This window comes from Engystomops pustulosus, chromosome 3, assembly GCF_040894005.1.
Source record: "Engystomops pustulosus chromosome 3, aEngPut4.maternal, whole genome shotgun sequence".
NCBI lineage: Eukaryota > Metazoa > Chordata > Amphibia > Anura > Leptodactylidae > Engystomops > Engystomops pustulosus.
This window is the reverse complement of record NC_092413.1, coordinates 227,939,056-227,954,914: the sequence shown is the minus strand read 5'-3', so window position 1 is coordinate 227,954,914 and position 15,859 is coordinate 227,939,056. Positions and strand designations below refer to the sequence as shown.

Genomic DNA, 15,859 nt, shown 5'->3' with positions numbered 1-15,859 from the left:
CTCCCCTATGCTCCTCTCCTGTTGTTCCTGTCTCTGCTCTTCCCTTCTGTTGCTCCTTTCTCTGTTCTCCCCTCTGCTCCTCTCCTGTTGTTCCTGTCTCTGTTCTCCTCTTCTGTAGTTCCTGTCTCTGTTCTCCTCTCCTGTTGTTCCTGTCTCTGTTCTCCTCTTCTGTTGTTCCTGTCTCTGTTCTCCCCTCTGCTCCTCTCCTGTTGTTCCTGTCTCTGTTCTTCCCTTCTGTTGTTCCTGTCTCTGTTCTCCTCTTCTGTTGTTCCTGTCTCTGTTCTCCTCTTCTGTTGTTCCTGTCTCTGTTTTCCTCTTCTGTTGTTCCTGTCTCTGTTCTCCTCTTCTGTTGTTCCTGTCTCTGTTCTCCTCTTCTGTTGTTCCTGTCTCTGTTCTCCTCTTCTGTTGTTCCTGTCTCTGTTCTCCTCTTCTGTTGTTCCTGTCTCTGTTCTCCTCTTCTGTTGTTCCTGTCTCTGTTCTCCTCTTCTGTTGTTCCTGTCTCTGTTCTCCTCTTCTGTTGTTCCTGTCTCTGTTCTCTTCTGTTGTTCCTGTCTCTGTTCTCCTCTTCTGTTGTTCCTGTCTCTGTTCTCCTCTTCTGTAGTTCCTGTCTCTGTTCTCCTCTTCTGTAGTTCCTGTCTCTGTTCTCCCCTCTGCTCCTCTCCTGTTGTTCCTGTCTCTGTTCTCCTCTCTGTTCCTCTTCTGTTGTTCCTGTCTCTGTTCTCCCCTCTGCTCCTCTCCTGTTGTTCCTGTCTCTGTTCTCCTCTCCTGTTGTTCCTGTCTCTGTTCTCCTCTTCTGTTGTTCCTATCTCTGTTCTCCTCTTCTGTAGTTCCTGTCTCTGTTCTCCTCTTCTGTAGTTCCTGTCTCTGTTCTCCTCTTCTGTAGTTCCTGTCTCTGTTCTCCTCTCCTGTTGTTCCTGTCTCTGTTCTCCTCTCTGCCTCTGATCACATTGTACTTGTCTGCCTCCTCTCCCCCATAGTCTGTCTCTTCCTGCCTGATACGTGAGCGCTGCTCTTGGAGTCGGATGTTATATGAGCTGCGCTCCGGAGGGGGGGTTTCCTCTGTTACCTGATTTGACTCTTCATTGCATTAAGGATTTGTCTGGTGAGGAGGCAGAAGTGTAGAGCGCAGTGTGAGAGAACATGGAGCCCTCCCTGGAGACGGGAGATGTGTGTGAGTGCTGGAAAGCGTCTGCTCGTGTCTGACATGTGAGAGAGGATCGCATTCATGAGACCGTACACATGGCCGCCCTCTGGGGGATGCATTATATGCGGTGCAGGTGCTACACGGGGGTACGAGCCTTCTTGGTGTGGGGTGGGATTGTCATAACTTTTACATTTGCTTTTATGGGTGAGGAGGTGAGTGAGGAGTATTCAGTGGTGTGTAATAAATGAGCCGAGACGTGGAGTGAGGAGCAACTATTGTACAAGGATGAGAAGAAAAGAGCGAGGAGTAGTCACATGAGTACAGGACAGGCAGCGTGGAGGAGCACAGGTGATGCAGCAGAGTACAGGGCAGGCAGCGTGGAGGAGCACAGGTGATGCAGCAGATTACAGGACAGACAGCATGGAGGAGCACAGGTGATGCAGCAGAGTACAGGACAGGCAGCATGGAGGAGCACAGGTGATGCAGCAGATTACAGGACAGACAGCATGGAGGAGCACAGGTGATGCAGCAGAGTACAGGACAGGCAGCATGGAGGAGCACAGGTGAGGCAGCAGAGTACAGGACAGCCGGCATGGAGGAGCACAGGTGATGCAGCAGAGTACAGGACAGGCAGCATGGAGGAGCACAGGTGATGCAGCAGAGTACAGGACAGGTAGCATGGAGGAGCACAGGTGATGCAGCAGAGTACAGGACAGGCAGCATGGAGGAGCACAGGTGATGCAGCAGAGTACAGGACAGGCAGCATGGAGGAGCACAGGTGATGCAGCAGAGTACAGGACAGGCAGCATGGAGGAGCACAGGTGATGCAGCAGAGTACAGGACAGGCAGCATGGAGGAGCACAGATGAGGCAGCAGAGTACAGGACAGGCAGCATCGAGGAGCACAGGTGAGGCAGCAGAGTACAGGACAGGCAGCATGGAGGAGCACAGGTGAGGCAGCAGAGTACAGGACAGGCAGCATGGAGGAGCACAGGTGAGGCAGCAGAGTACAGGACAGGCAGCGTGGAGGAGCACAGGTGATGCAGCAGAGTACAGGACAGGCAGCGTGGAGGAGCACAGGTGATGCAGCAGAGTACAGGACAGGCAGCATGGAGGAGCACAGGTGATGCAGCAGAGTACAGGAGTGGCAGCATGGAGGAGCACAGGTGATGCAGCAGAGTACAGGACAGGCAGCGTGGAGGAGCACAGGTGATGCAGCAGAGTACTGGACAGGCAGCATGGAGGAGCACAGGTGATGCAGCAGAGTACAGGACAAGCAGCGTGGAGGAGCACAGGTGATGCAGCAGAGTACAGGACAGGCAGCATGGAGGAGCACAGGTGAGGCAGCAGAGTACAGGACATGCAGCATGGAGGAGCACAGGTGATGCAGCAGAGTACAGGACAGCCAGCATGGAGGAGCACAGGTGATGCAGCAGAGTACAGGACATGCAGCATGGAGGAGCACAGGTGATGCAGCAGAGTACAGGGCAGGCAGCATGGAGGAGCACAGGTGAGGCAGCAGAGTACAGGACAGTCAGCGTGGAGGAGCACAGGTGATGCAGCAGAGTACTGGACAGGCAGCATGGAGGAGCACAGGTGATGCAGCAGAGTACAGGACAGGCAGCGTGGAGGAGCACAGGTGATGCAGCAGAGTACAGGACAGGCAGCATGGAGGAGCACAGGTGATGCAGCAGAGTACAGGGCAGGCAGCATGGAGGAGCACAGGTGATGCAGCAGAGTACAGGAGGGGCAGCATGGAGGAGCACAGGTGATGCAGCAGAGTACAGGGCAGGCAGCATGGAGGAGCACAGGTGATGCAGCAGAGTACAGGAGGGGCAGCATGGAGGAGCACAGGTGATGCAGCAGAGTACAGGGCAGGCAGCATGGAGGAGCACAGGTGATGCAGCAGAGTACAGGACAGCCAGCATGGAGGAGCACAGGTGATGCAGCAGAGTACAGGACAGCCAGCATGGAGGAGCACAGGTGATGCAGCAGAGTACAGGACAGCCAGCATGGAGGAGCACAGGTGATGCAGCAGAGTACAGGACAGGCAGCATGGAGGAGCACAGGTGATGCAGCAGAGTACAGGACAGGCAGCATGGAGGAGCACAGGTGATGCAGCAGAGTACAGGAGGGGCAGCATGGAGGAGCACAGGTGATGCAGCAGAGTACAGGACAGGCAGCATGGAGGAGCACAGGTGATGCAGCAGAGTACAGGACAGGCAGCATGGAGGAGCACAGGTGATGCAGCAGAGTACAGGACAGGCAGCGTGGAGGAGCACAGGTGATGCAGCAGAGTACAGGGCAGGCAGCATGGAGGAGCACAGGTGATGCAGCAGAGTACAGGGCAGGCAGCATGGAGGAGCACAGGTGATGCAGCAGAGTACAGGACAGGCAGCATGGAGGAGCACAGGTGAGGCAGCAGAGTACAGGACAGGCAGCATGGAGGAGCACAGGTGATGCAGCAGAGTACAGGACAGGCAGCATGGAGGAGCACAGGTGATGCAGCAGAGTACAGGAGTGGCAGCATGGAGGAGCACAGGTGAGGCAGCAGAGTACAGGAGTGGCAGCATGGAGGAGCACAGGTGATGCAGCAGATTACAGGACAGGCAGCATGGAGGAGCACAGGTGATGCAGCAGAGTACAGGACAGGCAGCGTGGAGGAGCACAGGTGATGTAGCAGAGTACAGGACAGGCAGCATGGAGGAGCACAGGTGATGCAGCAGAGTACAGGGCAGGCAGCATGGAGGAGCACAGGTGATGCAGCAGAGTACAGGAGGGGCAGCATGGAGGAGCACAGGTGATGCAGCAGAGTACAGGGCAGGCAGCATGGAGGAGCACAGGTGATGCAGCAGAGTACAGGAGGGGCAGCATGGAGGAGCACAGGTGATGCAGCAGAGTACAGGACAGGCAGCATGGAGGAGCACAGGTGATGCAGCAGAGTACAGGACAGGCAGCATGGAGGAGCACAGGTGATGCAGCAGAGTACAGGACAGGCAGCATGGAGGAGCACAGGTGATGCAGCAGAGTACAGGACAAGCAGCATGGAGGAGCACAGGTGATGCAGCAGAGTACAGGACAGGCAGCATGGAGGAGCACAGGTGATGCAGCAGAGTACAGGACAGCCAGCATGGAGGAGCACAGGTGATGCAGCAGAGTACAGGACAGGCAGCATGGAGGAGCACAGGTGATGCAGCAGAGTACAGGACAGGCAGCATGGAGGAGCACAGGTGATGCAGCAGAGTACAGGACAGGCAGCATGGAGGAGCACAGGTGATGCAGCAGAGTACAGGACAGGCAGCATGGAGGAGCACAGGTGAGGCAGCAGAGTACAGGACAGGCAGCATGGAGGAGCACAGGTGATGCAGCAGAGTACAGGACAGGCAGCGTGGAGGAGCACAGGTGATGCAGCAGAGTACAGGACAGCCAGCGTGGAGGAGCACAGGTGATGCAGCAGAGTACAAGACAGGCAGCATGGAGGAGCACAGGTGATGCAGCAGAGTACAGGACAGGCAGCATGGAGGAGCACAGGTGATGCAGCAGAGTACAGGACAGGCAGCGTGGAGGAGCACAGGTGATGCAGCAGAGTACAGGGCAGGCAGCATGGAGGAGCACAGGTGATGCAGCAGAGTACAGGACAGGCAGCATGGAGGAGCACAGGTGATGCAGCAGAGTACAGGACAGCCGGCATGGAGGAGCACAGGTGATGCAGCAGAGTACAGGACAGGCAGCATGGAGGAGCACAGGTGATGCAGCAGAGTACAGGACAGGCAGCATGGAGGAGCACAGGTGATGCAGCAGAGTACAGGACAGTCGGCATGGAGGAGCACAGGTGATGCAGCAGAGTACAGGACAGGCAGCGTGGAGGAGCACAGGTGATGCAGCAGAGTACAGGACAGGCAGCGTGGAGGAGCACAGGTGATGCAGCAGAGTACAGGGCAGGCAGCGTGGAGGAGCACAGGTGATGCAGCAGAGTACAGGGCAGGCAGCATGGAGGAGCACAGGTGATGCAGCAGAGTACAGGACAGGCAGCATGGAGGAGCACAGGTGATGCAGCAGAGTACAGGACAGGCAGCGTGGAGGAGCACAGGTGATGCAGCAGAGTACAGGACAGGCAGCATGGAGGAGCACAGGTGAGGCAGCAGAGTACAGGACAGGCAGCATGGAGGAGCACAGGTGATGCAGCAGAGTACAGGACAGGCAGCGTGGAGGAGCACAGGTGATGCAGCAGAGTACAGGACAGCCAGCATGGAGGAGCACAGGTGATGCAGCAGAGTACAGGACAGGCAGCATGGAGGAGCACAGGTGATGCAGCAGAGTACAGGACAGCCAGCATGGAGGAGCACAGGTGATGCAGCAGAGTACAGGACAGGCAGCATGGAGGAGCACAGGTGATGCAGCAGAGTACAGGACAGGCAGCATGGAGGAGCACAGGTGATGCAGCAGAGTACAGGACAGGCAGCGTGGAGGAGCACAGGTGATGCAGCAGAGTACAGGACAGACAGCATGGAGGAGCACAGGTGATGCAGCAGAGTACAGGACAGGCAGCGTGGAGGAGCACAGGTGATGCAGCAGAGTACAGGACAGCCAGCATGGAGGAGCACAGGTGATGCAGCAGAGTACAGGACAGGCAGCATGGAGGAGCACAGGTGATGCAGCAGAGTACAGGACAGGCAGCATGGAGGAGCACAGGTGATGCAGCAGAGTACAGGACAGGCAGCATGGAGGAGCACAGGTGATGCAGCAGAGTACAGGACAGGCAGCATGGAGGAGCACAGGTGATGCAGCAGAGTACAGGACAGGCAGCGTGGAGGAGCACAGGTGATGCAGCAGAGTACAGGACAGACAGCATGGAGGAGCACAGGTGATGCAGCAGAGTACAGGACAGGCAGCGTGGAGGAGCACAGGTGATGCAGCAGATTACAGGACAGCCAGCATGGAGGAGCACAGGTGATGCAGCAGAGTACAGGACAGGCAGCATGGAGGAGCACAGGTGATGCAGCAGAGTACAGGACAGGCAGCATGGAGGAGCACAGGTGATGCAGCAGAGTACAGGGCAGGCAGCATGGAGGAGCACAGGTGATGCAGCAGAGTACAGGACAGGCAGCATGGAGGAGCACAGGTGATGCAGCAGAGTACAGGACAGGCAGCATGGAGGAGCACAGGTGATGCAGCAGAGTACAGGACAAAAAAAAAATGACATGCACCAAAATGGTAACACTGAAAATAGCAACCTGTCACACAAAAAATAAGCCCCACAACCAGCAGCCACAAAATACTGAAGTTCTGAAAAAATGTCACTGCTAAAACAAAAGCAATTTCTTCTATTTCACTTTTTCTTCAGTAAAATTGAAGAAATATAAATAAATCCGTATAAATGAGGTAGAGAATAAAGGGGCTTATTTCATCGGAGTGTTCACTGTTTTTGGGATTTGTTCAGATTGGACAGGTATAACAGGGTCTGCGCTGGGATTATGGCGCGGTTCCGCTGCTTTCATGCGACAGAAATCGGGGGCGGCCATTGGACAATCTGATTTATTCGGACTGAGCGCGGGATTTAAGATTCAAATTGTATCGCAAGATCAAGCACCAGGATAGGACTGGATATTATATACCGGGGGATAATGATATATGATAGGACTGGATATTATATACCGGGGGGGGGGGGGGTAATGATATATGATAGGACTGGATATTATATACCGGGGGATAATGATATATGATAGGACTGGATATTATATACCGGGGGGGGGGGGGGTAATGATATATGATAGGACTGGATATTATATACCGGGGGATAATGATATATGATAGGACTGGATATTATATACCGGTGGGTAATGATATATGATAGGACTGGACATTATATACCGGGGGTAATGATATATGATAGGACTGGATATTATATACCGGGGGGTAATGATATATGATAGGACTGGATATTATATACCGGGGGATAATGATATATGATAGGACTGGATATTATATACCGGGGGATAATGATGTATGATAGGACTGGATATTATATACCGGGGGATAATGATATATGATAGGACTGGATATTATATACCGGGGGATAATGATGTATGATAGGACTGGATATTATATACCGGGGGATAATGATGTATGACAGGACTGGATATTATATACCGTGGGGTAATGATATATGATAGGACTGGATATTATATACCGGGGGGGGTAATGATGTATGATAGGACTGGATATTATATACCGGGGGGGGGTAATGATGTATGATAGGACTGGATATTATATACCGGGGGATAATGATGTATGACAGGACTGGATATTATATACCGGGGGGTAATGATGTATGACAGGACTGGATATTATATACCGGGGGATAATGATGTATGACAGGACTGGATATTATATACCGGGGGGGGGTAATGATGTATGATAGGACTGGATATTATATACCGGGGGGGGGGGGTAATGATGTATGATAGGACTGGATATTATATACCGGGGGATAATGATATATGATAGGACTGGATATTATATACCGGGGGATAATGATATATGATAGGACTGGATATTATACACCGGGGGGTAATGATATATGATAGGACTGGATATTATATACCGGGGGGTAATGATATATGATAGGACTGGATATTATATACCGGGGGGTAATGATATATGACAGGACTGGATATTATATACCGGGGGATAATGATATATGATAGGACTGGATATTATATACCGGGGGGTAATGATATATGATAGGACTGGATATTATATACCGGGGGGATAATGATATATGATAGGACTGGATATTATATACCGGGGGATAATGATATATGATAGGACTGGATATTATATACCGGGGGATAATGATATATGATAGGACTGGATATTATATACCGGGGGATAATGATATATGATAGGACTGGATATTATATACCGGGGGGTAATGATATATGATAGGACTGGATATTATATACCGGGGGGTAATGATGTATGATAGGACTGGATATTATATACCGGGGGATAATGATATATGATAGGACTGGATATTATATACCGGGGGATAATGATGTATGATAGGACTGGATATTATATACCGGGGGGTAATGATATATGATAGGACTGGATATTATATACCGGGGGGTAATGATATATGATAGGACTGGATATTATATACCGGGGGGTAATGATGTATGATAGGACTGGATATTATATACCGGGGGATAATGATATATGATAGGACTGGATATTATATACCGGGGGGGGGGTAATGATATATGATAGGACTGGATATTATATACCGGGGGGTAATGATATATGATAGGACTGGATATTATATACCGGGGGGTAATGATATATGATAGGACTGGATATTATACACCGGGGGGTAATGATATATGATAGGACTGGATATTATATACCGGGGGATAATGATATATGATAGGACTGGATATTATATACCGGGGGATAATGATGTATGACAGGACTGGATATTATATACCGGGGGGTAATGATATATGATAGGACTGGATATTATATACCGGGGGGTAATGATATATGATAGGACTGGATATTATATACCGGGGGATAATGATATATGATAGGACTGGATATTATATACCGGGGGGTAATGATATATGACAGGACTGGATATTATATACCGGGGGGTAATGATATATGACAGGACTGGATATTATATACCGGGGGGTAATGATATATGACAGGACTGGATATTATATACCGGGGGGTAATGATATATGATAGGACTGGATATTATATACCGGGGGATAATGATATATGATAGGACTGGATATTATATACCGGGGGGTAATGATATATGATAGGACTGGATATTATATACCGGGGGGTAATGATATATGATAGGACTGGATATTATACACCGGGGGGTAATGATATATGATAGGACTGGATATTATATACCGGGGGGTAATGATATATGATAGGACTGGATATTATATACCGGGGGGTAATGATATATGATAGGACTGGATATTATACACCGGGGGGTAATGATGTATGATAGGACTGGATATTATATACCGGGGGGTAATGATATATGATAGGACTGGATATTATATACCGGGGGATAATGATATATGATAGGACTGGATATTATATACCGGGGGGTAATGATATATGATAGGACTGGATATTATATACCGGGGGGGGGGGTAATGATATATGATAGGACTGGATATTATATACCGGGGGTAATGATATATGATAGGACTGGATATTATATACCGGGGGGTAATGATATATGATAGGACTGGATATTATACACCGGGGGGTAATGATATATGATAGGACTGGATATTATATACCGGGGGGGGGGGGTAATGATATATGATAGGACTGGATATTATATACCGGGGGGGATAATGATATATGATAGGACTGGATATTATATACCTGGGGATAATGATATATGATAGGACTGGATATTATATACCTGGGGATAATGATATATGATAGGACTGGATATTATATACCGGGGGATAATGATATATGATAGGACTGGATATTATATACCGGGGGATAATGATATATGATAGGATTGGATATGATATACCGGGGGGTAATGATATATGATAGGACTGGATATTATATACCGGGGGTAATAATATATGATAGGACTGGATAATATTATATGACTGTGTGATAATTTTTCTGTTATTGGTCTTTATCCTCAGGGGGAAGATGAAGCCAAGGAGCAGCGGTGCAGAGAGCCGGATGGTGGGGGGTCCCTGAAGAAAGTCGGGCGTCCAGGAAGGAGGCGTAAACAGGAAACGGTGAGTAAAGTTTTCCCATGTTACGGCTCTTTGTCCACTGGACCCCGGGCGCCGTGCGGCTCTGCTCTGTGACCCCGGGCGCCGTGCGGCTCTGCTCTGTGACCCCGGGCGGCTCTGCTCTGTGACCCCGGGCGCCGTGCGGCTCTGCTCTGTGACCCCGGGCGCCGTGCGGCTCTGCGACCCCGGGCGCCGTGCGGCTCTGCGACCCCGGGCGCCGTGCGGCTCCGCTCTGTGACCCCGGGCGCCGTGCGGCTCCGCTCTGTGACCCCGGGCGCCGTGCGGCTCCGCTCTGTGACCCCGGGCGCCGTGCGGCTCCGCTCTGTGACCCCGGGCGCCGTGCGGCTCTGCTCTGTGACCCCGGGCGCCTCTGCTCTTTGACCCCAGGCCCCAGCTCATAATTTAGACAGCACAGTCGGCATCCACATATATCTGCCTGTCATGTGTGTCACCTGGCATCACCTCGGCCGCCTCCACAACGATGTGTTAACTGCACTGCTGTGTGTCACCTGGTGCCCCCTGTTACCTGCACTGCTGTGTGTTACCTGGTGCCTCCTGTTACCTGCACTGCTGTGTGTTACCTGGTGCCCCCTGTTACCTGCACTGCTGTGTGTTACCTGGTGCCCCCTGTTACCTGCACTGCTGTGTGTTACCTGGTGCCTCCTGTTACCTGCACTGCTGTGTGTTACCTGGTGCCCCCTGTTACCTGCACTGCTGTGTGTTACCTGGTGCCTCCTGTTACCTGCACTGCTGTGTGTTACCTGGTGCCTCCTGTTACCTGCACTGCTGTGTGTCACCTGGTGCCCCCTGTTACCTGCACTGCTGTGTGTCACCTGGTGCCCCCTGTTACCTGCACTGCTGTGTGTCACCTGGCGCCTCCCGTTACCTGCACTGCTGTGTGTCACCTGGCGCCTCCCGTTACCTGCACTGCTGTGTGTCACCTGGCGCCTCCCGTTACCTGCACTGCTGTGTGTCACCTGGCGCCTCCCGTTACCTGCACTGCTGTGTGTCACCTGGCGCCTCCCGTTACCTGCACTGCTGTGTGTCACCTGGCGCCTCCCGTTACCTGCACTGCTGTGTGTTACCTGGTGCCTCCTGTTACCTGCACTGCTGTGTGTCACCTGGCGCCTCCCGTTACCTGCACTGCTGTGTGTCACCTGGCGCCTCCCGTTACCTGCACTGCTGTGTGTTACCTGGTGCCTCTTGTTACCTGCACTGCTGTGTGTTACCTGGCGCCTCCCGTTACCTGCACTGCTGTGTGTTACCTGGTGCCTCCCGTTACCTGCACTGCTGTGTGTCACCTGGCGCCTCCCGTTACCTGCACTGCTGTGTGTTACCTGGTGCCTCTTGTTACCTGCACTGCTGTGTGTTACCTGGCGCCTCCCGTTACCTGCACTGCTGTGTGTTACCTGGTGCCTCCTGTTACCTGCACTGCTGTGTGTCACCTGGTGCCCCCTGTTGCCTGCACTGCTGTGTGTCACCTGGTGCCTCCTGTTACCTGCACTGCTGTGTGTTACCTGGTGCCTCCTGTTACCTGCACTGCTGTGTGTTACCTGGTGCCTCCTGTTACCTGCACTGCTGTGTGTTACCTGGTGCCCCCTGTTACCTGCACTGCTGTGTGTTACCTGGTGCCTCCTGTTACCTGCACTGCTGTGTGTTACCTGGTGCCTCCTGTTACCTGCACTGCTGTGTGTTACCTGGTGCCTCTTGTTACCTGCACTGCTCTGTGTTACCTGGTGCCTCTTGTTACCTGCACTGCTGTGTGTCACCTGGTGCCTCCCGTTACCTGCACTGCTGTGTGTTACCTGGTGCCCCCTGTTACCTGCACTGCTGTGTGTTACCTGGTGCCCCCTGTTACCTGCACTGCTGTGTGTTACCTGGTGCCTCCTGTTACCTGCACTGCTGTGTGTTACCTGGTGCCCCCTGTTACCTGCACTGCTGTGTGTTACCTGGTGCCTCCTGTTACCTGCACTGCTGTGTGTTACCTGGTGCCTCTTGTTACCTGCACTGCTCTGTGTTACCTGGTGCCCCCTGTTACCTGCACTGCTGTGTGTTACCTGGTGCCCCCTGTTACCTGCACTGCTGTGTGTTACCTGGTGCCTCCTGTTACCTGCACTGCTGTGTGTTACCTGGTGCCCCCTGTTACCTGCACTGCTGTGTGTTACCTGGCGCCTCCTGTTACCTGCACTGCTGTGTGTTACCTGGCGCCTCCTGTTACCTGCACTGCTGTGTGTTACCTGGCGCCTCCCGTTACCTGCACTGCTGTGTGTACAGGATAAGTAATGTCATGTATGTACACAGTGACTGCACCAGCAGCAGAATAGTGAGTGCAGCTCTGCAGTATACTCTCCGCGCTGTGATGTCACCATCTGGAAGGTTTCCAACATTCATTCCAGTTCTTCCAGCGGACAAGTCTTGTGTCTGTGCCATCTCGTCTGAGACCACAGGGGGGCGCTCTGCATACTCTACAGCAGTGATGGCGAACCTTTTAGAGACCGAGTGCCCAAAATGCAAACCAGACCCACTTATTTATTGCAAAGTGCCAACACAGCAATTCTAGCATTTACTTATTGCAATCTTTTTGCTCCGTGCTATACCACAGCTTTCAACGGTCCTGAGGACGCCAATATCGTTGACAGAAGGTGGGAAAATTCAGATTACCATTGGAGCTTTCCTGAACATGAAAAATTGTGGGGCCAAGAGCAGGAGCTTCAGTGGTGCCAATGATAATCTGACCATGTCCTCATCTTCTCTTCCTGCAATCTCAGGTAGACCCAGGAGGATCCCTCAAGTCCTGCCTGGTGAATTCTGTGCTGGGGAAACAGCCTGAGTGCCCACAGAGTGGGCTCAGAGTGCCACCCCTGGCACCCGTGCCATAGGTTCGCCACCACTGCTCTACAGCTTTCACTTACACTATGTTTTTGTCTTGGTCACCTCCAGAGCTGCACTCACTATTGTACAATAACATCATAATTTAGCCTATTTACATGAAGATCTGTATGCACTATTTTGCTGTAACGCCATACCTTATACTCCAGTCACATCCAGAGCTGCATGCACAACTCTCTGCAGAGCTGTGTATGTAATCCTGTCTTGTGTGATACTATCTCCGGGCAGCAGGCAGCTGTGGCTTCCCCTGCAGTGTGCCTGATGATATACGGCCATATATGTGTGAATACCGCCCTGTAGTAGGGAGGATGCAGCCGCACGGACTCCCTATCTCTATACCGCAGACCTCCCGCTCGTGGCATTATATATATATATATATACACACACACACACACACGGTAACAGCTCGGGACGGGGGAATATCTTGAGAAATAAATATCAGATTGAAAAAGTAAAAATATATTTTTAAAAATCTATACAATGTTACCAAACCCGGCCCCCACCCCCTGGGAACCCACTTTTTTTTTTGATAATTCAGATTCCCCAGGAAGCACCACAATGATTTGACCTTGGTCTTTTTTCTATTTTGGTGACAGATGGTGCGGTAATCGCCAAAAAGTGTCTGCAAAAACATTGAGGAAGGGAATATTTCTAAAAATACACATCAGATCCAAAATCTGAAAATAGACGTATAGAATGTTTTTCTCAAAGGCTTCCGATGTTTCCAAATTCATGAACTTATTGTAGAGCAACAAGAAAAATCCCCATCTACAGGGGGGAGGAGATTTAAAGGGGCTGTCCACTTTAGTATCACGCAGCTTTCATTATATAATGAGCCTTGCACCTGTGTGACATCACATGACCATGGACCAGTGTTTATCTACAGGAACTAAAGAAGGCAGTTTCCTGTTACATGACAGCAAGCAGAGATCTAGAAGGACAATTAAGAACTGATAGAGAAAGAATACTGGAAATTTGTATAACTATTCATTACACAAACAATATCAGTTATCTGCTGGAATGTGGAACCCCTTTAAATTGCTCATCTCTCTAATGTGAGAGAGGCAGGGACTCCCATTACACCAGCCCCCGATGTGTGAGAGGCGGGGACTCCCATTACACCAGCCCCCGATGTGTGAGAGGCGGGGACTCCCATTACACCAGCCCCCGATGTGTGAGAGGCGGGGACTCCCATTACACCAGCCCCCGATGTGTGAGAGGCGGGGACTCCCATTACACCAGCCCCCGATGTGTGAGAGGCGGGGACTCCCATTACACCAGCCCCCGATGTGTGAGAGGCGGGGACTCCCATTACACCAGCCCCCGATGTGTGAGAGGCGGGGACTCCCATTACACCAGCCCCCGATGTGTGAGAGGCGGGGACTCCCATTACACCAGCCCCCGATGTGTGAGAGGCGGGGACTGCCAGGGGGCAGTATTATAGTAGTTATGTTCTTGTACATAGGGGGCAGTATTATAGTAGTTATATCCCTGTACATAGGGGGCAGTATTATAGTAGTTATATTCTTGTACATAGGGGGCAGTATTATAGTAGTTATATCCCTGTACATAGGGGGCAGTATTATAGTAGTTATATTCCTGTACATAGGGGGCAGTATTATAGTAGTTATATTCCTGTACATAGGGGGCAGTATTATAGTAGTTATATTCCTGTACATAGGGGGCAGTATTATAGTAGTTATATTCCTGTACATAGGGGGGCAGTATTATAGTAGTTATATTCTTGTACATAGGGGGGCAGTATTATAGTAGTTATATTCCTGTACATAGGGGGCAGTATTATAGTAGTTATATTCTTGTACATAGGGGGCAGTATTATAGTAGTTATATTCTTGTACATAGGGGACAGCATTATATCAGTTATATTCCTCTACATAGGGGGCAGTATTATAGTAGTTATATTCTTGTACATAGGGGGCAGTATTATAGTAGTTATATTCCTGTACATAGGGGGCAGTATTATAGTAGTTATATTCTTGTACATAGGGGGGCAGTATTATAGTAGTTATATTCCTGTACATAGGGGGCAGTATTATAGTAGTTATATTCCTGTACATAGGGGGCAGTATTATAGTAGTTATATTCTTGTACATAGGGGGCAGTATTATAGTAGTTATATTCCTGTACATAGGGGGGCAGTATTATAGTAGTTATATTCCTGTACATAGGGGGCAGTATTATAGTAGTTATATTCTTGTACATAGGGGGCAGTATTATAGTAGTTATATTCCTCTACATAGGGGGCAGTATTATAGTAGTTGTATACTTGTACATAGGGGGCAGTATTATAGTAGTTATATTCTTGTACATAGGCGGCAGTATTATAGCAGTTATATTCCTGTACACAGGGGGCAGTATTATAGTAGTTATATTCTTGTACATAGGGGGGCAGTATTATAGTAGTTATATTCCTGTACATAGGGGGCAGTATTATAGTAGTTATATTCCTGTACATAGGGGGCAGTATTATAGTAGTTATATTCTTGTACATAGGGGGCAGTATTATAGTAGTTATATTCCTCTACATAGGGGGCAGTATTATAGTAGTTGTATACTTGTACATAGGGGGCAGTATTATAGTAGTTATATTCCTCTACATAGGGGGCAGTATTATAGTAGTTGTATACTTGTACATAGGGGGCAGTATTATAGTAGTTATATTCTTGTACATAGGGGGCAGTATTATAGTAGTTATATTCCTGTACATAGGGGGCAGTATTATAGTAGTTATATTCTTGTACATAGGGGGCAGTATTATAGTAGTTATATTCCTGTACATAGGAGGCAGTATTATAGTAGTTATATTCCTGTACATAGGGGGCAGTATTATAGTAGTTATATTCCTGTACATAGGGGGCAGTATTATAGTAGTTATATTCTTGTACATAGGGGGCAGTATTATAGTAGTTATATTCCTGTACATAGGAGGCAGTATTATAGTAGTTATATTCCTGTACATAGGGGGCAGTATTATAGTAGTTATATTCTTGTACATAGGAGGCAGTATT

General features: G+C 50.0%; 1 protein-coding gene across 4 annotated transcripts in view; it reads left to right on the top strand.

Annotated features, from left to right (window-relative positions):
• Positions 1-15,859, top strand: part of DNMT3A (DNA methyltransferase 3 alpha) — a 132,100-nt gene that overhangs the window by 34,038 nt on the left and 82,203 nt on the right. For all 4 annotated transcript variants that reach the window (XM_072143936.1, XM_072143935.1, XM_072143933.1 and 1 more), the window contains exon 3: positions 9,846-9,944. In XM_072143936.1, the coding sequence (XP_072000037.1) occupies positions 9,846-9,944 (99 nt within the window). The remainder of the gene's footprint in view (positions 1-9,845; positions 9,945-15,859) is intronic.